Source organism: Cydia fagiglandana, chromosome Z (assembly GCF_963556715.1).
Source record: "Cydia fagiglandana chromosome Z, ilCydFagi1.1, whole genome shotgun sequence".
NCBI classification, from domain to species: domain Eukaryota; kingdom Metazoa; phylum Arthropoda; class Insecta; order Lepidoptera; family Tortricidae; genus Cydia; species Cydia fagiglandana.
The window spans coordinates 32566948-32591830 of NC_085959.1; the positions used below are offsets into that span (position 1 = coordinate 32566948).

General features: G+C 37.2%; 1 protein-coding gene across 8 annotated transcripts in view; it reads left to right on the forward strand.

Moving 5' to 3' along the window:
* The first annotated feature begins 62 nt into the window (after positions 1-62).
* LOC134679131 (uncharacterized) overlaps positions 63-24883 on the forward strand; it is an 87588-nt gene continuing 62767 nt past the window's right edge. For 2 of the 8 annotated variants that reach the window (XM_063537992.1, XM_063537990.1), the window contains exons 1-2: positions 63-284; positions 3285-3527. Coding sequence is in view for 2 of the 8 variants with exons in the window: in XM_063537990.1 (XP_063394060.1) it covers positions 3460-3527 (68 nt within the window). In the remaining 6 variants the exon portion in view is untranslated. Of the gene's footprint in view, positions 285-3284; positions 3528-14396; positions 14547-14574; positions 14712-24883 lie in introns of those variants that run through there. The other 6 variants (XM_063537985.1, XM_063537989.1, XM_063537986.1 and 3 more) reach the window with 5 other exon arrangements.

Consider the following 24883-nt stretch of genomic DNA (forward strand, 5'->3'; position numbering starts at 1 on the left):
AAATCTCAAAGAGGGCACCACTAGTACGAAATTCAATATCTTTCTGTTTTGTTTCATTCTGTAATAAGAAATCTCGACCGTAATGTCAGTGAAAATTTGTAAAAATCGGAAATTAACCAAGTATATAAATAAAGATTCTAACTTAATGCAGTACAAATAATAATACCATGGTTAGTCTTTGTAAAAATAGTAATACGCATGTGCTGTGTGCGACGTTTATCACTATACTTGATACATAATGATGATAACCTACACGGTCTCTGTGTAGCCAAGTATATAAACGGGTGAGTCACATTTATATTTATTACATTTTGCTGTATCGATGATCTCATGAAATTGTAGGTATGTCAGCGTTGTAAGCATTCACTGCATTGCTAGGTATCCTACGATTGGTCGAGTGTGCGTCTTATGTTAAATAGGGTTTGTTTGTTCCTAATTACACTATCAACGATAACAAATAAATTATAGCTATATCATACTTTATAAACCATCTTAACAGGCATTAGTAATTGTTCCTTGAAATCGATTTAGAAAAATACGTAGTTCTTTCCAGTAAATAATAATGTAGGTACGATAAGATACTATGGTGACATAAGTACTTACTTACCTATGTATTTGAACTTTGTTTTGTTTTAATAATTTAAATATTTATCACACTTTTCGTTCTCGTATTCTAAAGTAGCATGCAATTCAATTCTCATCTCATTTACTATGTTTTCATTTATTTAGAGAAAGTGGTTAATTTTACACAAGGCATGTGAAGTGAACATTCATAATATATATATGTTCCCTTACACTGGCATTTGCTCAATTTAATTACTTTCTATCAATTCATAGATGAAACAAGAAATAAAATTTCATATTAAGTTGAAAGCCCAGATGGAGTGATAATATATATTAATATACCGTGAGATACCTTAAGATGCTGTAAGATATCTTATATAATATGGCTAAGCACAACACAATAACAATATCAAAATATATATTATAGCCTAGTGTTGACTCTGTCAAATAGTATGTATAATATATTGTAAGATGCCTTGCTATATCTTTTGGTATATTATCACTCCGTCTATGACAGGCTTTAAGGATCAGTTGTTGCATCAAACTGTCTGTAACCAAGTCAATAGCTTAATTGCTTTAACTTTTAATTCAAAAGTATAACTGTTTTCTATAGGAAGTATATGATGATAACTGTTGGGACTATGATGTAGATTGTAGAGCCATTCAAAATTTTATGTTAGAAATTGCTTTAAGTAACACTAGAACCAACCACTAGCAAACTGTTTTAGTTTATCTAAGAAGCTGCATGCAATGTTCAAAGAAGAATTTTCTTTTATAAAAAACAAAATTTTTTTTACAAAAGGTTTAGTAATCAAGTACTTAAAGGACACTTATGAAAATTATATCAGCAATTTATCAGGCAGTTAACAAAAGTTAAAGAAGTTACGAAGCAGTTTAATTCTGTGTATGAAGTAAATTCTCATTATTAACCAGAGTGTAATTTGAAGGGGCTCCCTAACGCCAATGACCTTCGATATGAATCCCTCAGTTTTCTAATATTTTTGTAGCTTATCATACTAACAGCAACGGCTTTAAACAATAAAGTATCCCATATTCACTTCAAAGTTCATTGTCTTCGAGATATTTGGCATCAAAGTTGAATAGTTTTAGGCCAAAAAACTGTAAACTTCTGGCCATAACTTTAGTGTCAGTTAATATAAAATTAAAATCTTCGACGCTTTTGGACACGTCAAAGACAGCTATCTAGTTAAGAAAAAGTGTTTTTTTAGATAATGTCTAAAAAAATAAATATTCATTTCTTTCATAATCCGGTATACAAGAATGGAGATAAAAGATTGAAGAACGGATAGTCGTTTGTCTTATAATTCAATCTGTAGTGCAAATGTAAGAGATATGATTCAAAACTTGTCAAAAACGGTGAAAACCGCGGGTAGCCCCTTAATCTATTAATAAACTATTGTATCAGGCAGTAGATATAATAATTATACATAATGTAGTATTTAATATTAGACAGTAGGAGACTGAAATTGCTTTTATTTCAGACTAGCAATCCGCCCCGGCTTCGCACGGGTTAGCAAATTATGCACATAAACCTTCCTCAAGAATCACTATATTGATAGGTGAAAACCGCTGGAAAATCCGTTCAGTACTTTTTGAGTTTATCGCAAACATACAGACAGATGCGGCGGGGGATTTTATAAGGTGTAGTGACGTTCTTAGCCTAATACTTAGGTAGCGTAGGCTGCAAAATCTTTGGATGATGTGTAGAGTGTGTAGATAGGTATAGAAAAGTATAAGCAAAACAAATTCCATACAAATTTTTAAAAGCTCCTATCTAATTAATAAATCGAAACTATATTTAATTAACAAATCGAAAAATATCAAACGAATCCCCAATACGCATTGCGCTAGCGTGGGTACAGTCAACGGTAAAAATATGGGTGTACAAATCATTTCAAAAATATGTCCCATAACTCGTATGTCAGTGAATTAAGAACTATGGGACATATTTTTGAGTAAGTTGTCTACACCCATATTTTTACCGCTAACTGTACTATAGCCCAAGCCCTCTCGTTAAAACGAGAGGGCTTGGGTCAAGACGTCGAGCTTTTTCGTGCTTGAATTTGTTTGCCGAAAATAGTTTTAAGGGTGATCTGATAAGGATCTTAAAAACGTCTCACTTAATATTCTCCATTCAAGTCTATTCTCTGAACACTGTGTTTAGACTTTTCTTATCGTAGGTACGGACGGACGGCTATTTAAGTAAGTAGGTAGGTAAATTCTAAATGTGCATGTACTAAATAAATGTTTCGTAAATGTTTTGTGTGTACTCGTACCTAAATTTTGTCGCTATTTCGGTTTTGGTATACTAAATAGAGACAAACAATTATTTTTTGCATCAGAAGTATTGCGTTGAACTTATGTTGTGTTACGTGTAGTAACTTTTATTGGATTTGAGGGTAGGTGATTAGAAAATGGTTTGTCTCGACTACCTATTCAATGCTCTTCCAGTAGAGATTAGCTTGTAGTCTTATAGGATGGTTAACTCACAGGTTGACTTTGTGTAAATCACTTAGGTGGAAAACGGAGTTATGATCATGAATATAAGAGATTGCACATCTCTAGTGGAAAAGCAGCTCAGCAACTTATAAACTCTACCTAGTGGCGTCTTGAAAGTTGAAACCGTAACCTTTGGCCTACACAGAACTACCTTGGTGGTAGTTGATAATGATAATAAAATACTGTTTCAATTGTTTCAGACACTAACATCGCATAATAAATATGAAATCAATGAATGCAACAAGAAACCGGACTCAGTAACTAGATATGTCGGTGTCGCATGGCGTGTGATCAGGTGTCGGAGGGTTGTGTGTGTGTGATGTTGTAGTGGGCGTGGGGGGGTGCAAGTGATGCCAGTCGCGGTGATGCGGAGGAATGGTGGACGTGGCTGCGGAGCGCCGGGCCGCCGCCGCCTGCTACGACGCTGCCCACAGTCTCACCAAGTAAGTATCTCTTTCAGTAGTCGATTACAGTTGTGCGCTATGATCATGTATCTTTCTTAGACAGCAGATTATTTCATATGGGCAAAAAACACGGGACGGGCACGGCAAAATACGGGTGTGAGCATCAGTATTTAATCTTAGTACAGTCACCTGCAATAATATGTTACATGACGAAGGCAGCAAAAATATCGGACACAATCTTATTTGTAGAGTCATAACAGCGTGTCATATATTTTTGCGGCCTTCGAAGCGTAACATATTATTGCAGGTGACTGTACGTACGTCACAGTGGCGGAGAACTCGATTCTCATCGGCTTGTCTAATATTTAGGCTCTTGGGCCATTTTCTTTAAACTTATGAAGACAAGGAAGGACAACTTAGCTACGACTTGCCTACGAACAATCTAGACGCGCCGCCACTGCTAAAGCTAGTGTGAAGTAGTACTTTACAAACTTTTTGAGCACTAAAAACGTTAAAGGCATTATGTTATTTGACAAGAAGCGGAACGGCGCCGAGACCCGAGACGCCTAGATTTGAAGTCCAGCAGAATTATCGATCTAAACCCTTAAGTCCGTAGCGGCAACATACCTACTACAAGAATTACGGTTCGAAATCGAATGACTACACAGGAATGTCATATGGTTAAAGGGTTAAAACTCTTTACAAGTACCTATTATTATTTACTAGCATATTGATCTGCCCCTGAGCTCTAAGCTTAAATACTTGATTTAAATCGTAAAGTAATCTAATAAAATCTTCATTATTAATAGTACGTTAGTGGCACAGTTTCGAAACATACCTATACCTATGACAACTGCTGGTTTATTCTCAACCGTTCCAGATAGCCCAGAGTTATAATATACTTATAGAAACCACCTAATGTAATCATGTCCGACGTACGTCCATACGAGTATGACTCTATAACTAATATTTGGAATATAGAGGTTTCTTTTAAGAGCTATAATCTACCTTTATAGTACATAATTACCTACTATAAACTGTATAGTGTAGTAGCAGCAAACCTTAATTAAAATTTAGTTTTTATGTTGACGATTCATCGGCGTGATGATGTCAGTGTCAGCGTAGGGCCTATTCGAAGCAACCAATAAACAGACAATAATTTATATTCATTGCTATAGTTCACATGTCAAGTCTTCACTATTGACCGTTGGCATTTTGCCGTTAACCCCTAATATGATCAGCGATCATTCTATTGAGTCTCATTGGCAGGAAGTACCCATCCGCGCTCGGGCCACGTAATCAACGACAAATTATCGGCTAAACACATGACGGGTAACCACCTCTTTATTATATATTAAACTCTATTAAGTACATGTAATCAATTCAAAAGTCCTTAAGCCTTTTCAGTCACAACATTTTCTATGGGTTACGCGGTTATCACACCGGAGATATAATTTTCATTTAGCAAAGTGCCCTCAACCAATCTGAATGTGCTGCGTTGTATGTAGCTACTCTGCTTAGATAAAAAATCCATAAATAGGTACCTAATAGACAAATGGTTACATCTGTATCGCTTGAATGTGCAAGAACGACATTTCGAGTTCCGATGTTCGCGCTGGGGTATTTAGACCCTCAGAAGTTATAAACCGTCTAACGCTACGTCTTACGTAGGCGAACAACGCGCGAACGCGGCGCGGCGCGGCGCGGCGAAATCAATCCTTTGATGCCCATAGAAGTGTCCTACGTAAGCGATCTCGTTGCGAACGCGGTGCGGCGCGATTTGCACGCGAATGTCAGGCGCCGCGCCGCGTTCGCGCGTTGTTCGCCTACGTAAGACGTAGCGTAAGTTTTCACAAGTTTTCATATTCCGATGAGGATTCCGTATACGAGCAGGTACTATATATTTTATCCACCACATAATACAATAATAAGGCTTTTATGGCCTTCGCGGGACTCCAAACCTGACCCTTTTTGCCCGCCATCATTTTTTTATAACCCTGACAATTGGGTCTACAATCGCGGCTCTGCAGCATCCCGCCTTCGGTTTTACGCTGATTGCGCCCTTCGGCGTCCTATCCCCTGCTGTCTTGTATCTCGGCCTCTTACCTTCCAGTTCACCTTTGAAACAACTAACCATTGCCGTGTCCGAATTCTAACCTCCTGCAGCTTGGCCTTCGGGCTCCCACAGTACTTTAATTTTATTCGAGAGGTACTGTAAGTTCTATCATTCAATATGATTTGTGCATATATTTATATTGATCAATATTTTTCTGACTAATTAACCAATTAATGAACTTTTATGCCGACGTGAAGCAAATGGAGGACGCAGCGTTAAGCTTTTAACGGGAACTTCCACTGGCAATAGGCAACGAACCGTTGCATCGAAACACCACAAAAACCATTGATTGGGGCGCTACTGACCCACCCCAAACTGAAAGCGAGGGGCGCCTTGCTTAGGGTTGCCAACCGTACTGTGTATTATAATATTTTTATGTATGTACTGTACTATATTTTTTTGACCTAGTGTATTTTATGTACCAACACAAAAATATTTCGGTGGGTCATTAAGATAAGAAGTCCAGAACATATGGTTGTTATGTTTTTCTGCTATAAGGGCAAACAGTACAGGGCAGATACTTCTCCTTAGACAGAGGCGCGTCTCACCTGATTTCAGATCCCAACAGGTATGGTTCATGATTCATCGTAAATATTTTTTTCAGGTGATTTTCTCTTATAGAGAATTTTTCGGCCTCATACAAAATATACAGACAATTAAATGTCACACCCTTTGAGCATAGGTACTTTTGGTTTGTTTTAAAACTTATTCCTTTAGTACCTACTATATTTTTTTTTAATGTATTTTTTCAAACACAAATTTCACCCAAAAAGAGGTGCTGTCTGCATCAGCCATGGCCCCCTTAGCCCTATGGTAAATAAAATACGCTCCTGCGTTCATCTATTACAATATTTTGGTGCCTGTACTGCACAACAGTGTACTGAAAATATATGATACATTTGTCAACTATTTAGCAGCATAACTAGTAGTGTTGTTCTAATACGGTTGTGTTGTTGACTCTGTTGACGTATCGTAAGTCTTGCAACAATTGTTTGATTAGGTGTAAGGCGAGCTGGGCACGCAATTTGCCTCGCGTAATGAGAGCACCGATGCTCGTCACGGCCTTGTCACAGTATAAGAATATTATTCGACACAGTGACTGTCTGTGAGGACTTTCATGCCTTCTTTCTACAATTTCTCTACTTTTTTGTATGTTTGCAAGTACGCAGTTGTGCTCAATCTAAGTAGCTAAATGTTATTTCAACATTAAAGCCGTGTATGCGTGTGCCCGTTTCAGTCGCTTGTAGGTGTAAAGCCAAGGTGCTGATAACAATAGTTGTGCTGTGGCCTGTTATCGGCGTGAAGATGTGTGAGGCAGTATCACACACGTTACACTTTACGCTTGTGAGCGCGTATAGTAGCGCTTCCAGGAAACGCGAGTAGGTTTCTCGGAACCAATCCACGGTAGCAGCGCATTTTCTTTCACAAATTAAGAGATATCTGACGCGGAGGCTTACTATTACGACATTACACGGAGTATTTCCATTGCAACAACTTTATCGCATGTACTGAATACATTTACGATACGAAATTATACAGCCCACTGTTCTATTATCAACGCATCATTCAAAAATAGTCCTCGCGGGCACGCTTGTACTTGCCAGCGTCAACAAAATAACATTGTCATATCCCTTAAATAATTACATATCATAAACATGTTGATTTCCTGTTGTTAAAATGTCTAATCATTATCTGCGATTCGTTTTTCGTTGTGGTAATATTTATACTGGCATTGAAATGTCCTAGGAAAGGTAGAGGACCCACTTACTTTTACTTGATCCCTCTTAGCCTAGCAGGGAAGTAATAGTACATTATTGTCGAGGCTCGGAAGTAGCTACTTGCAGGCTTAGGATTCGTTTTAAACGGACGACCTTGGGAGTCCGTTTAATTGAATCCGAAGCCAGCAAGTAGCCTTCCAGCCGAGTCATATATAGTGCTTTTCTCAAAAATGGTGCAAGAAATATAAATCCCACCAAAAACATAAATGTAAAAAAGGAGAGCCAAGTTCAATACAAAAATTATGCTTGGCTGTGGGGCTCACCGCAAAAAGAATGGAGATCTAAATGAGTGCCACTGCCAAGTTCTATGCAAAATCCAAATATGTATTTATAGGAACAAAATAACATTATAAACAAGTATTAAACTCTATTTCCTTGCTTTATTGGATACCTATAACAATTGCTGTTATTTAAAAAATGTGAGATCTTAAAGTAGGTTAGATTTGACTTGGCCAGTTTTCATTATATCAATCATTTTATATATATTGTAATTCTGATAAAACCTGGCCAAGCCAAATCTAACCTACTTTAAGATCTCACATTTTTTTAAATAACAGCAATTGTTATAGGTATCCAATAAAGCAAGGAAATAGAGTTTAATACTTGTTTATAATGTTATTTTGTTCCTATAAATACATATTTGGATTTTGCATAGAACTTGGCAGTGGCACTCATTTAGATCTCCATTCTTTTTGCGGTGAGCCCCACAGCCAAGCATAATTTTTGTATTGAACTTGGCTCTCCTTTTTTACATTTATGTTTTTGGTGGGATATCAATACTTTTTGTAAAGAAAACTAGGCAGGTATTGAGATTTAATGTTTTTTCTTGTGTTTCCGCTGTATGGTTTTTACTTCTGTTCTTTGTATAATTATGTGGTACCGCGCGCCGCCGACGACACACCGTTGGCCGGTTGTTTAGAGCGTATTAAAAGTTTTTTGTATGGGGACACCACTTATTTTTTGACTAAACTTTATTTTAATATAGCAAATATAATAATACATATATTGGGGTAGTTTCAAATATCTGCTTGTAACGGTTCCAACGCTACAATAAAAAAATATTTTTTTGTATGGGGACCCCCCTATTTTTTAACTTTTTTTTATTTTTAGATTTTTTCCTACGCTTACACACAATAACCGAGCTGGATTCCAAATTTCATCCTTCTAGGTCATCTGGAAGTAGGTTAGGTTTAGGTACTTATATCAGTCCCAATAAAAAATGTTTTTTTTTGTATGGGGACCCCCCCTATTTTTAAACTTTATTTTATTTTTAGATTTTTTCCTACGGTTACACGCAATAACCGAGCTGAATTCCAAATTTCATCCTTCTAGGTCATCTGGAAGTAGGTTAGGTTTAGGTACTTATATGTCAGTCCCAATAAAAAGTGGTTTTTTTGTATGGGGACCCCCCCTATTTTTTAACTTTATTTTATTTTTAGATTTTTTCCTACGGTTACACACAATAACCAAGCTGGATTCCAAATTTCATCCTTCTAGGTCATCTGGAAGTAGGTTAGGTTTAGGTACTATAAGTCATAAGTCAGTCTTAAAATTTACGACTTTTTGACCTTCATACCTTTATAACCGTTTGAGCTAGCTTCATGAAATTTGGGCTTCTAGATATCCTTATGGATATAATTAAACACACGTAGTTTTATGTGTTTACGTCAAAGATGTTTTGAGTTATAGAAGGGTCAAAAGTGGCACCAAGTGGTTCGTGTAATATTACACTCGGCGCTGGCTAGCCAGTTCCTTTGCTTGAACTTGGCTTGACACGCTGCCGCGTGTCTAGATATCATAGAAATATTTTACAAAAGCAACGTTCTTACATATATATTTTGACAGAAAAAAGCCCTTGCCGCTTTTTTATTTTTATTTTATAAAAAAATAGAAGTGTATTTTTCTGCCAAAAATACGCCAACCTATTTGAGACATCTAAATAGTCGCGGTACTAATCATCTGTTTGGCTGTTTAATGGGCCTGTGCCTTCATTTGATATGGTCATTTCAACTTTTAAAAAGTTTGGAACTCGACAAATAATGGAATTTGTATGCAACATTGCAGTCCCAAAATCGAGACTGCAATGTTTTTAACTTTTTAATTTTTGACTGACCATAAACTACGCGCTTCGCGACCTAATTTTTAGACGGCAAAGTCGACTTTGCCGTCCATTTTTGAGAAAAAGCTCTTTACCAAATACGTAGGTGATGTATATAAAATTTTAATACTACTTATAGATAGTTAAGTATATATATGTATGTATGGCGACGCGGTCAGCTGACTTTGTCTCCTTTCCTCTTAATATACATCAAATTGTGTAAAAATATTTTCCATAATGTCTTTATCCAAGGAGCAAAATTACAACATTTTCCTACATACATTTAACATACAAATGTTAGTATGGAGAAGCGGTCGTCTACCATCCTCTTAAGATTTTTAGACGAGCAGGTGTCCAGTGTCCACAATTCTACATATAGCGCCTATTTTGCGTGAAGAACACTTTATATATGTATTTAAGAAAATAATAGCTTTGAAAATAAACTATGTAAAATGTAGTATATATCACTAAAAAGTAAGAAAATTAAAGAAAATTATTATGGAAAATTATTGTGAACATGACAGGCTGATAAGTTAAATAAAATAAAATAAATGAAAACATCCGGCATGTATCGGAAAAGGCCGAACAAGTCCGCAGTAAGCCAAATACCTGGCGTCCTAGTCCCATCCCGGCGTTTGTTTAAGGGTTCCCTTGTCATTGTTGCACTTTTCAATTTGGAACCTTCTTATATTCCATTTGAATTCAAAATTCCATTTGGATTTAATCCTTTATAAAGGCCTCAGGGACTCAGCAGGAGGCTAGAACGTGTCCACATCGTTTCTTATACGTGCATAACGGGTTTAGTGACCTTAGTATTCACGTATCATCCGCCTATAATCCCCGTAGCATCCGCTCTTCATACATCTTGCGTTGAGATCCACATTTGATTAAAAAAAAGTTAATCCCAAGAAAACTTCTTTATTATAAAAAGTCCCTAAGTGCCTCATGAGCCTAATGAGCTTTTAACCATTTGAAACCCTAAAGAACACATTTGATGCGTTATTTGTTTGGAGTATTTAAGGGCGGATTCGAATCGCTCCTGAACTTGTGCGAGTAGGGATGGGCAGTGCAGAGGCACTCATGTAGCTGCTGGCAGGCGAGGCGCTCGGCTCGATGCCGGCTGCGCGGGCAGTGTTCGGCTCGGCCCTCTAAATCCGGCGGTGACGGTGCAAGGGGCAGGCCGCGAGGCGGCGGGGGACTATTTTCGTCTGGCGGCCACGTTTGGAAAAAGGCCCGGTGACGTCACGGTCCTCCGCGGCGATGATGCCATCGAGCGCTCGCGACACGCATCAGTTGCCGCTTTTGCCAAAATATCACTGCAGGCTACTTGCCATCAACTTTATTTTGGTAATTGTTAAATGGCACATTACTTGACGTCGGCTTAGTTTTCAGAATGTTTCACGATTTCATTGACCACCACTAAGTTTTTTAGCATTAGCACAGAATACCTATTTCATACAGAATAGCCACGCTCTACTCGGCCCCGAATAGATCTCAAACCGCGGCGACAAATTGACTGAATATCGACCGCCTCTCAGTTTGATTAGCAACGCAATACAATGACGGAGCGTTCAAAATGTCGGTGCAAATTATTTACTTACTGAAAATTACTAGTACTTACCCATTAATTTTCAGTAAATATTTTGGTACCTTGAACTTAAACAGTTCTTCGGATAAATTAGTTCATTTACCGTGTATCTAATATCGTTGGTGTCGAATAATTTTTATTTTTTTGTGATTCGTAGCCATGGGATAACTAGACAAGTTTTATCAGGCTTTTTACACGCTAATATGATGGAGTTCAATATAATTATGGGTTCATATTTAAAATTTAAATAGCTTTTTAATCAAATTGTGGATTGTGGCTACGAAAGCTATAAACTGAAAATAAGTCGTCTGGTATTATTTCGGCATCTCTTCCCAATTTTTTGCCCTGAGTTCTAGTTTTTGTACCGGTATGTGCAAATCCTATACCTATATGTATGGCGTGGGGCCATATTTGAAGAACTTGTTAAGCGTGGGAGCAGAACTATCACAATTACTTATAATTTTACTGTATTATAATTTCACACTTACTTTTATACAGAGTTGTTTTTTATAGGAAGAAAAACGTATTTAAATAGTATCCATAGTTCTCGTCCGCGATAAAAGATGGATATGTCGAAAATATCGATGATGACGATGAAGTCTGAATGTGGTAGTGCTTGATAAGCTGTCAATTATTTCATATTTTTATCTTTCTTTCTTTCGTGCTCGTTAGTGGCGTTAATGGGTTGTTGCTTATCTGAGAAGCGGGTTGAAAGTGATACATTTTGACCCTGGGGTTGTAGCTTTTAGTTTTTAGCCATTTACTCGTAGTTAACCTACACTTACAATCGTAACTATGTGGTGCAGGAATGATTGTCGATGTGTTTTGATTATACAGACTGTAAGATTGCTGCCTTCTGGCAAATGCAGTTTTCACTGTATGGGTTTTAATTACATTATTCTTTTTCCTACGTGTTAAGCTCAAGAAACTTAGTCTTTGTGGCACCACACCATACAGAGCTACAGTATGTGATGACGGATTGAGTCAGCGATACGTAAACCTGATTTACTTAGCTCAGTTTTTGTTACTACATGCCTAAGATTTTTGAAATTTTGCGGTTCTTATTCATTATATTCTCAACATAAAGAAGAATTAGTACATTGAGCAACGTGGGGGGTAGGGATTGCAATCCGGTCCGGCGGATCCGGTAATCCGGCCGGATCCGGCACATTTTTCATGATACCGGATCCGGCAAAATTCACCGGATCCGGTCCCGGATCCGGTAAAGTAAAATAAAGCGCTAAAATATAAAATAACAGCTTAAAACACTGCTAAAATTTAAAAGTTCTCGCCAGTATTCGAATTTTCTCGCTCGCAAACAGCAACACAACAACTTGTTTGTTAGTTGACGCCAGTCTTCTAGCCGACGAAATATGTGTCGTGAGATTTCCGTGCACCGTAAGTACTGGATTGGTTTATATTCAATTTATTGTGTTGTTACATTGTAATTTAATGTACATGTTCTTTCGTTTTATTTTGTACTTATAATAAGTGTTACCTGCATTTAAAATTAAAATATAATGAATAAATATTTATAAAATTAAATAGAGAAATATATGTTGACTTTTGACGACCGGTCTGACCTAGCCAGTGGGTAGTGATCCTGCCTGTGGAGCCGCGATCCTGGGTTTTCTAATCCCGGTAAGGACAATTATTTGTGTGATGAGCACAGATATTTGTTCCTGAGTCATGGTTGCTTTCTATGTATTTAATTTTAAGTATTTGTATATTATATATAGTTGTCTACAACACAAGCTTTCTTGAGCTTACCGTGGGGCTTAGTCAATTTGTGTAAAAATGTCCTATAATATTTATTTATTATTATTATTTATATGTTATTTTGTTATTATTATGCTACTAAATGTACTTGTATAGGTATACACGTTTATTGATTTTGTTTGCTAAAACTAAAATGGTTGAATTGAGAGCACCTTTTTTTTGGAAATGTGGGTTGGGCTAAAGATATTTTAAGAGAAAAAGAAGATTTTATTTGTGGTTAAGTAATGAAAACGTTGATTTTTGAAACTTGAAACAGCCGTCATCGAATTAAACTGTTGTGAGACATACTAACATTGAATAATTTACGGTTTAGACTCACTTGTTTTTAGTCACTCGCGCGACATGTTTCGGAGAGCCTAGGTCTCCTGTTAAGACACCCGTTTTATTAATCCATTAAAAAATATCCTTAACTTCGCATATAACGCTAAAAACATGATAAAATACGTGACTTGATGAATTTTTTATCCGCAATACCAATCCGGCCGGATCCGGCCGGATCCGCCGGATTGAGGCCAAAATCCGGCCGGATCCGGCCGGATTCAAAACCAGTCCGGATTGCAATCCCTAGTGGGGGGTAAGTGGAATATTGTACGAGAGTCTATTATATTCACGACACCCGTAGACAGGATTGAATAAAAAACTCGAGTAACAATATTCTTTGAATAATTTTAAGGTTTAAACTCACTTGTCACTCGCGCGACTGCAAGTGAGTCTAAACCGTAAAATTGTTCAATGTTAGTATGTCTTACAACAGTTTAAATTCGGACAATATTCTTACACGGAAAAAAATAAGCTCTAGCAAAGTACCAATTTGGCTTCGTTAAAATTTATTCAGTTGGATACAACAAAGACTTATTTAGAATGCGGAATAAAGCTTTGTAATTGACAAACAAGCAATTATTGCTAAACGTTCTTGGTTGTTTTAACCAAGTACTAATCTGTTTTCAAATAATGCCTTAGTCAATATAAACGCGTGTTATTTACTCTTAATAAATTTATTTGCGTAATTTTACCAACTTACGTTAACCTAGTTGACTTCTTTGATTTTAACAACGAACTTTGCAGGCTCCCTCCGAGCCAAGTCACTCGGTTGTAAACAGCAAAACCTTATTTATTTCTAGCCATTTCATTTTCTCAGTGTACCCCCAGAATTTTACACAATGTTTTTCATCACACTTGCAAAGCGCACCGGCTCAATTTGTGTTGAAGAGACACTTAAGATATTTTTTTATCATAAAAGATAATTGTGAGTTTTTTTTACTTACGAGTATATATGTTTTTTTGTTTGTTAACTGCTTATATTGATGTACCCATAGGTATAGGTACTTACTGTACGGATGAAGTTGTATTGGCATACTAGCTGTTATCAGCGTCGAGGTAACAATGCTCGACACCTCATACCGCGTAATCGAAGCGACAATTCGAGTCGTATTTTATTGGTAGAGCGCTGGTGTAGTGGCGATGAAGGCGCTGTACCGTTAGTAGAGGAGAGGTATCGTGGTAGGAGGTGACGGGTCGGGCGCTCGCTATCGTTCGCCGGCCACCAGTGCTGGCAGTGCTGCTCGAACGGTTCCGCGGCTTGGTATAGCGCGGTCCTACTATATATCCACAAGTTTAACTCGCGCCAATTCAACAATCTCGCCAGTTTGTTTACAGTGACGTGTGTGTAACTAATTTCTAAACGTACCTACTCTTATAGGTAGGAGGGGCGTATCGATCGACATAGTACAACCTAGTTGTACAAGTAGTCGGTTTTGTAGCGGGAAATTCGGTATCGTGACTGTAGACGAAACGAAACTTGTACTATTAGCAAACACCTAACTAAATTGTGTTCAGTTATGTATGCGTTAACTGTAAGCTATGGGTATGTTACTTCTTTATTAACGTTCTAAGCTAAGAACTCACTTTATATTTTGTTTTGTTTATTTATTCGGCCATGTTAACTACATGGTAGTATAGTATGTAAAATATTTGTAGATTTTATGCCTTATATCAGTGGTGTAAGGTATAAAACTATACTAACTATAGGTGTCTTTGACGTCGACTGTACATAAACGTCTAATGACCCTTCAAGTATATCAATTAGAGCTTATAAATCAGGCCGCGATTAATTGATCCTGTTGTAAGTAAATAAATAACTTGGTGATTACGTAAGCAAGATAGTATCGATATGAAAAAGCTAGATTAACAATGAAACATTTTAGGACCACGCGGGAAACTAAGCGCTACCGTTGGTACTTACAAGCTTGTTCATATCATTCAATTGTGATTTCTCTACGGAATTTTAAGTTCTGTTTAAATTCCCATTCATAAGTTCATGCCAGGCGTCGAATCTATTATGCTCTATTGCGCATGTGGGTGTATTAGAAATAATAATCATGCTTAACCTATTTGGCTGAATACATAAATATGCCAAATTTAAACATGACGTGATTGTGGCAATTTACTAATTTCATGGTGTACATTACGGCAGTAATAGAGCGTGAAGTCTGCATTTAATTTGGTCTGGAATCGCATTGGCAATACCTCTGAAAAACATACTATATCACCATTAATCGTTCTGTAACTGAAGGCCTCAAACAGATTAATAGTACATATATACATATATAAGACAATACACAGATCGACCAACCTAATAGATCTACCTATAGTGTAATTTTACCGTAGATAAAACTTTAACGTATTTTTCTAGTGCAGCTTTGTTTTGGGACCGAGTATATATGTAGTTTAAGTATTTGATTAAACTGACTTATCATAATATGAATCAGTGGCATATACAAATTCATCCGACCTTTCAACCAGTCCTTATTCAACTATATTACTTTAATTCTGACCGTGTTAGACCATCTGTCAATTCTGTCATCACGCCTTTCACGTTCTAACAAGCATGTAAGTGCGAAAGTGACGCATGACATGGCAAGTGATAAAAATGTGAATGTGTGTAGTAAAAACGTGTACAACACTATAAGCAGTATGAGCAAAACACAAAATTCCCTATAAAAAGTTGTTTGCAGATATACTATGCACAGGAGCTTACCCATGCTATAATTAATTTAAAACGTCGTTTCCATGGGGAGATAATGCTTTCTAATCTAACCCTACGTAGTCGATAACCATACCTATCATGTATCACACGTTAAGCTAAAATAATAGCTAATACTTGAAAATGAAAATTCGTTTATTGGTCACAATCATTGTGTTACAAATTGAGAAAGGGTTGGGACCTCCTAGTAAACTTATATTAATACTTGTGACAGGAGACCCCGCTCTTCCAGCAGCAAATGCTTGGGTGGGTACTTTAAGTAGGTACCTATGTATTTCCCGGTACATTTACAGGAAAGCATCATCAATATGTAATGTCATCTAATAGCACCCTGTTAAACACCTTTTAACAAAGGAGCTTCTCGTAGTCATCTGTCCATGTAACAAGGAGCTGAAAATAATACTTTTCTTAGGGGTGATAGTTTTGACGTATGAAAAAAAAAAGAGTAAGGACTCTCAGCTATTTCCTATTGGTCTACTATTACTTCTTAACTGAAATGGTTGGTTAGATGTTATTATGGTTACTACTGTACCAGACGTCTGCAAGCTGTTCGTTGGTAGAGACAGAAAATTTTAAAGTTCTTTCTCTAAGTCTAGCTATCGTCTACTAGAAAACCACCATACGACTAACCGTACTATACCAACCGCCTTAAGTCAAGTGGTAGATCTAAATAGTGTTTTGCTTTGTTGCCCCAACACATTTTTTATATCGACACAGCGAGTACAAAACAATAAGCTACCAAATATATACTTACATCGAATCCAATCTATTATGATGTCATTACATATACTGATAAGATATTGGGCGTATTAATTTATGCAAATTTTTACACAGTATGACATAATTACATATATTAATAAATTAAGCCGACTTGGTATGCTTTTCTATTCCTATCTGACTGGTGGCGGTTACCTCCGTCTTAGCGAAGTAGTCATAAGTACTGACAATGACAAAAGATTTATACGGAATTGTTAAAATAAATATAATTCCGCTGTCGTGAATCTACACGACAGGGCCAGCGCTTATCGCGCTTAACGCATTGATGATTTTGCGTACGACAGTCGTACCTACTCGTACCTCTGTAGTACTTGCGAGAGATCTGCATAGACAATTAGACACTAGACAGACAAAGGTTTGGAGCGTCCTCGCTCCTGAATAACCCGAATAATCTTAGTTAGTTATACTTAGTTACCATTTCAGTACCTACCTATTAATAAATAACTAAATAAGTAATAGATTTAGTAAAAAAAGTTATTGTAAGATACGAAAACATGGTTTCAAACATATGATTTCAGTGCCTAATCAACTACATTCAAACTAACAAGATCAGTTTTTTAGATTATTTAATACGGTCAATTAAAAGCAATAATGTAGGTTTCATTTAGATGCTAAAGTCCTTAAAATGTCCTATTCGTTATTTTTTACCAGTACGCAACGGCGGTTAAGTTTGATGTTGTTATCCCCAAGAGCTCAACATTACTCAGGTCGATGATCAGCATGATACCTACGTGTGAATTCAAGCTTCGTTCCCGTACCGGGCATTTTCCTCCGATGACGGCACCACGCTGAGGATGCTCGGCTATTATAACATCTCATCAGTAAAAGAGATGACCGAATGGTCCCGGGCGTTATGCATAAACTTTTTTTGTCATATAGGTATTTTAGTTGGCTAGTATTTTCATCATTTATAGACAACTTGTACATACGTATTATACTTAAACTTTATATTCGTTCACTCTGATGATTTAAAATCAGGTTCAGTAACGGTAGCTGTGAGCGAGGAGGCGCTCCTGTAATCCTTATATCATGCATGTTTATCTCATCAGGTCTAGCACAAATCGATAAACTCGACAAAACAACGGTACACACCGACAGCGACAGTATAAAACACAGTTACAAAATATAATAGTATAACACAGTTATACCATTGGCACTTGTTACTGTTACCATTTTTACTGTGAACCCTTACCATGAGTTTGCGCAATCGCTATAATATATTATAGCAACTACCATGGTACAGGCCACGCGACTAAGACTCTATGTGCCCGCGGTCTGGAGTGGCTAGCTAGAGTGATGCTGGAGGCCTAATAAAACTGTCAATGTAGTGAACTTTAAGACGCTATTCAAATATCACAATTAAATTTGATTTAAATTTATGGGCTGTCATTGTCAGATGGAGGTGCTTGTCGGATAGCTTTATTGCCAGGATGTCTTGAACCCGTTTTGTAGAGCACAATAGCGCGCTATTTACCACAATACGTGACCTCGTCCATTGTGAACGGTGTATGCGTATACGACTTCTATTACACTGGCCAACTTAAGAGGTATCTTCTTCTTCAATCACTGAGCACTTCCGGGTCTTTGACTTGTTAATTCACCCGTTTTGCTATTAGTTTATCTTATATGTACTATTGTAAATCTGTACTTATGCAGTATGCGTATTTACAGATTTACTGTACATGCGTTAATGGACATTTATTTTATATTAAGTTATGCTAAAAACTAACAAAATATTGCTTTAGGTTTTCGCATTTTGGGAAAAGCTATCCTATTAATTCGTTTAGGTTCCTGAGTATCCTTGTGTCGCTAGTGAAATTGACAGCACCACCTACTGGTTCAAAGCTGATGTCTTTTTTTATGAAAATGAGTAATTATTAGGACTCACTTCCTTTTTTGTAAATGCCGACCGTGTAACTCAACCGAACTTAGTCAACTTCCTTTGAATTTCAATGATAAATGCAATGAACTGTGGTCACCGGCACCATTAAAAGTATATCGACACCACTTTAGTCCATATAGTTTACTTCAAAAACGAGTAGGCTTTCAAAGGAGCGGTTTTCTTCGATATTATCATTTAAACTGGCGCTTTATTAATAGTGTTTTAGTTGCCTGCTTTTCTTTTCTTTAGTTTAGCATATAGAGTTTAGGACACTACTTTTAGTCATAAATATAGTTATTGTGGTTCTAAAGTAAAGATACAACTTTCGAGCAATGCTGAAAATTTACTTGTTTAGGATAATTAAGGACATCGGTATGTAGGGCTTTTGACTTATTTATTTATTTAACCTTTATTGCACAAAAGAAAAACCTTACAGTACAAAAGGCGGACTTAATGCCATAAGGCATTGTCTACCACTTACTACGAGGGCTGCTACTTATGTATCCGGAAACACAAAAAATAACAAATATCTATAGTTATAAATGGTTTTATTGCCTTTGTATTTGTCCACCAAGATGAATGATGCACTTTTCATAATGTTGAAACGACTTTTCATAGCACTTTTTCCATTCTGATCTTGGTATACAAGACGTGCATTTTGTACGCAAGAACGGCTCTTTCGCGAGTTTTTCTTTTTTTTTGAGCCAAATGTTCATGTAATATCGTACAAATACTCGTCATACTATTGCCATGAGATGCCTCTATCTTGCGATATATACTATGACCATCTTGCATTATGAGTTTGTCCACAGCATCTATATTTTGTGGGATAAAAGCCGATTTTGAGCGTTTTTTTTTTAATTCGTCCTACCGTAAATACCGTAATATACTACGACCACAATTTATTCACTAAAACATTGACCTTCGATGGAATTTACTCCCCAAAAGTCGAAAAAAGTCGATCTATGCACTATTTTTGAGTTTAACCACTCCGAACATCGTAAAAAAAACATCTGCACGAAAATTTTCACAAGTAAATCCGTTGAAGATGAAACAATAGTACATTACTACAGAGGCCGGGACGAAAGGGGTTGCCGGCCGAAGACATATATCTGAGCGCGGGCAACCCCATTTCCCGCCGAGGTATGTATAGTGCTTTTCTCAAACATGCAATGAAATAAATAAAATAAAAAATCCACGAAACCCAAGTTTTATTTACAGAAAAAACTAAAAGTAAACTACACCCAAAATATAACCAACACGTACCTATATCATTATCACGCGTATGTTTTACACGAGTCGTGTATTTTGACTACCCGTATATTTTCATGTATCTTTGATTTTTTCGCCTTGTATCCGTCTGACTGTCGTTTTCGTCACATAAGTTTACATAGTCTTTCATGTTGATATCATGTTTCACATACATCGTTGCTTTATGCATGGAGTAAATAAGTATAATTTCCACAGTGTTGACGAATTTGTAGTTACATTAATTTTAAATATGCCACAAAACTGTTTCTAATAAACTGTAAGCCATTTTTCTTAGTTTCTCAAATAATAAAATTGCCATAAGCAACCATATACATACTTCGTCTTTGACTTGGCGCCAGAGACAGCAAGTTATTTAAAATCAATTCTGCTTACGCTGCCAATTCCAACACCTACGATTACAATTAATATTAATTTCATTATTTCGTCGGAACTCATATTAAAGTCAAAAAATCAACAACGCACCATAAATCCAATAAAACAGAATTCATATTTTTCAACTTTACCTCCATAACAATTTAAAAAATATAACTACGCGTGTTTGAGTAGACCGTTTTACCGCTAACGTTTAGATGAAATATTTTAAATGTTTTTATTTGTGTAGCTAAATTTATAATTTAAAATTATAAAATTATAGATTGTATTATTTATTAAGTTCATGTTGTTTTTATACAAATAAAACTGCAAATTATAGCAAACATTGTTTTTTGTTTTTTTTTTATAGGCGTAGTGGCAGAGTGTCATTACGAACCATAAAGCAAATACTGCCTCTAGTTTTTTTTAATGGATGAAGGCCACGATGCTGTGTCACAAATATCTGTGAAATGAAAATTAAAAAAGAGGACTTTGCCGGCCTAGGCCTGCAAGATGTGTATGAAATTCCATTAACGACCTTTTGTCCTAGCCGCACCTGAAACGTCATACTTCGCAGCCTGTTATAAGGAACATAACATCAATATTTCATTGCATGTTTGAGAAAAGAATTTTAAAAAATAATTCTACAATGTAAAACCAATTGATAGACATGTGAAACAAGCTGTATTTTGCTTTCAAAGAGTTCCATTTTTATATGTTATATATATATTTTTAATACAGTTCCAGTAAGTGGCCCATTCCGGATACATAAGTAGCAGCCCTCGTACTTATAGCAGACTGACTTATAGCAGAATATTAACTAACTAGCGACCCGCCCCGACTCCGCACGGGTTACCCTTAACAAATTATACACTTAAACTTTCCTCAAAAATCACTCTATAGATGCCGCATGAAAACCCGTTCAGTATATAGTCTTCGAGTTTATCGCGAACATACGTACACACAGACGGACAGACGCGGCGGGGAATTTGTTTTATGTGTAGTTATAGAATGACTCTGTGGTTACAGACACTACCATCCACAACTGTGGGCACATTGCTGGATAATACTACATTCCGTTTGGCCACATGTTTAAGAATAGGGGCATCAACAAACATACCCCACCGGTGCCAATGCGGAATTATGGTGGATAATCTGGGCCACCACGGCCTCTCATGCAGCCGTAGCGCTGGAAGGATCCCCCGCCACGCCAGCCTCAACGACGTCATCCGAAGGGCCCTTGTCAGTGCCAAGGTACCGGCGGTCCTCGAGCCCAACGGTCTGGCCAGGGTCGATGGCAAGAGGCCTGACGGAATGACGCTGGTGCCTTGGAGTATGGGACGGCCACTTGTCTGGGACGCTACGTGCGTTGATACCCTGGCGCCGTCCCATATTCCAGGCACCAAAGTTGGCGCTGGTGCGGCCGCATCCTCGGCCGAAAGCCTCAAACGCCGCAAATATGTCACACTAGGTAGTAGCTATATATTTGCGGCGTTTGGTGTGGAAACCTTGGGGCCGTGGGGACCTAGCGCGCGTCGCCTCTATGGGGAGTTATCAAAGCGCCTCATAGAGGCCTCCGGTGACCAGAGGGCTGGCCTATATTTTGCCCAAAGGATCAGCATTGCCATCCAGCGGGGCAATGCGGCTAGCCTTCTGGGCACCCTACCTACGGACCATGACTTAGGGCAAATTTTTTATTTATAAGTTTTAGTGATTTGTTATAAAGTTAGAAAATCTTGATGTTTACTCTCTTAAATTCAGTTTATTTGATCTTAAATGTAAAACATAAAACGCGCTTTCTAAACAACAGGATCTATAAAGGCAATTGACGTGAGCAAATAGCTGTAAACAAAGTAGATTGCACGCATGCGCGACTAGGAACAGTAGGGACGTGTAGAGGATTACATTGAATTGTTCTGCACATCCCGCCGCTCGATTAGAGGCAGGAGTGAATGGTACGCCCACAGCACAAGCTGCGGCTCGGCTCGGCATCCGTCTCGCCGTGATTGATAAACCAATTGACATCATTGCCGTGGGAATTATTGCACGCTAAGGATCACTTTTTGCTATTTATTGTAATAATTATTTAATTCAATAAATGCTCAGTTACCTAATTAAGGAATCGCGCTTCTGGAGATGGAAGCGCTTTCAATCGCTTTACACCGTATGCTAATATGCCGTTCGCTATCTTGTGATATTAGGTATATCACCATCGTGATATAGTCTGTTCGCGCTTATTTCCAAAAACAATTTTTAAAGACCCCTATTTTTTGAAAGACCTGTCCAACGATATCCCACACTACATATATGGTTAAAGCGAAAAAAAAATTACATCGCCACTTTACGTGTAGGGGTCGTTTGTTTTATCACTTTGCCGATATAATTGATATATATCCATGGCATCCATGCCCAATTGCAGCTAGCTCTAACGACCGCGGACGGACGGACAGACGGACATGGCGAAACTATAGTCAACTACGGAACCCTAAAAACGCCTAACAAAGTAGTAAACACAAAAAGTACATGTTATTTTAACAACCTTCTTATATGCACGCGGTATTACGTTTTCAATGCGATATTATGCGTTTTAATTAAAAGTTAGCTACAATGAATAGTTTTTTTACATGAGTAGGTAATAGGTACAAATTGTCGATCGGTGTGCCGATAATCGGTCGATGTGGAGTGGCAGCGGCGCGCGGCTGGTGGGAGACCGCGGCGGGTGATGTAAGATCGGCTCCGGTGGTGATGTCAGCTCGCCCACGCCCGCCCCCGCGCCCCTGCCACTGACCCCGCGGCCCGCGAAGCCTTCCGCGAGCCTATTCGAAACACACTCACGCAAACAAAACGATAATATTATAACTCAAGTAAGCGCTCCTCCTCCTCGCGTCGGTTTCCTCAATGCTGAGGGTCGTGACCATCTCGTCGAAATAGTTTTGTGTGGACCACTCGGCGCCACACACTTCTATCTGCTGCAAGTAAGCGCTATATATACATAAAAATATTTTTGAAATTAACCTGCTCAGACGGTTTTCGATAAACTGATATCAATTGAAACTGACATTTTAGGACGTTTAGGAACATTCGCAGATTTAAAGACAATTTTTATCAAATTTAAATCGTGTTTCACTCTATCAAGTTTTATGATTTTCATAATCCCTTTATGGCTTAATAAAAGTATAAATCTATTTTTTTATTAGTAAATTTAAAAAGAAAGTAAATGTTTTCCGGCCAATTATTGTTTATAGAAATATAGTTTTTAAAAGTATATGTGATATAAGTAATTAAGTATATGTGTGTTTTAAAAAGTACATCTTTGTTTCATATTAAATTTGTCTCTTGCAAAACTTATCTAGTGACCTATGTATACCCTCTCAGTAGATGACGATGTCAACCGCTTAGATTGAAATATATACATATGTATATAGATTATTTTGCCTTGCAGTGCATATAATAATTAATAACTGAATGAATATCTAACATTGTTGTATTATTGCCTATTTGCCCAAGTGCATTTTTTCCGTAATCTAGATTAAATGTTCATCCGTACGTATTTACAGTGGTTCGTATTGCACGACAGTCAATTGACATTGATGTTATTATTTACCGACTATTGCAAATAAGTCTGTTAACAATTCTTTACCTTGGATAGGTTAGTCTAAAATGTATTAAATACGAGTATCGCTGCCTGGTGTGTTTAAGTATCGTATTAGCACCAATCATCGAGCGTAAGTGACTTGGTGCAGCGATGCAGTCAAATAGTGGCTCGCCATATGGACCGCGACTAATAGTAGGTATAACATGACTTCTTCTTTCCCCTGCCCTTATCCCACGTTCCCACGTCATGTGGGGTCGGCACAACATGTTCTTCTCTTCCATTCTCCTCTGTCTTTCGTGTCCTCAGCACTCACTCCTTTCTTTCTCATATCCTCTTTCACACAATCCGTCCATCGTTTTTAAGGGATAACATGACTATGATATGATTAATGATTATTGGCATTAATCAGGACAACTAATACACGCCTTAGCCTAAAACTATCAAAAGAAGATATGTAATACGATAATTATTATTATATGTATGTTAACTTATGGTAACAACAACTGCAACTGAACACAATTTAATATTTGGTATGCAATTAATTATAGTATATTACGGTTACCAATGAAGACGATGTAGATACGGTTAATAACTTAGAAATTATCGTTACAACATGTACAGTTCAATACAAGATAAAATCATATTTTTAATGACAGCCTTACGGATAAAATTAAACGAATTTAAGTAGTTAATTTAGTTACCTTGTGTATTGTTTTTGTACCAGCACGACATGTAGGTTCATTAAAACTAATTATAATACGAGTATAATTAGGTTAGGCTAACATTTTCCACAGTGCGATAGCGATTTTAAACATTTATAGTATACCTATCCTTATGCATGGTTTGTACTTTAACATGGGTTAGGGAAGGACATTAGTAGTAATGTATTGATTAAAACTGTTAATGTTTTTTGTTATACCTAGCTATACTAATATATAAACCTGCCCGCCAAGCGAATATGGTTTCATTAGGCAAAGGTTAGACGATCAATACCTGTAAATTGTATTACATTTGTGTTATTTAGTTTTAGAGGCGTATTCAGATTGTAATAACTGGTTATGAATTTAATCTGGATTTGTTATGGATCTAATCTTCAACCAGAAATGACGCATGTAA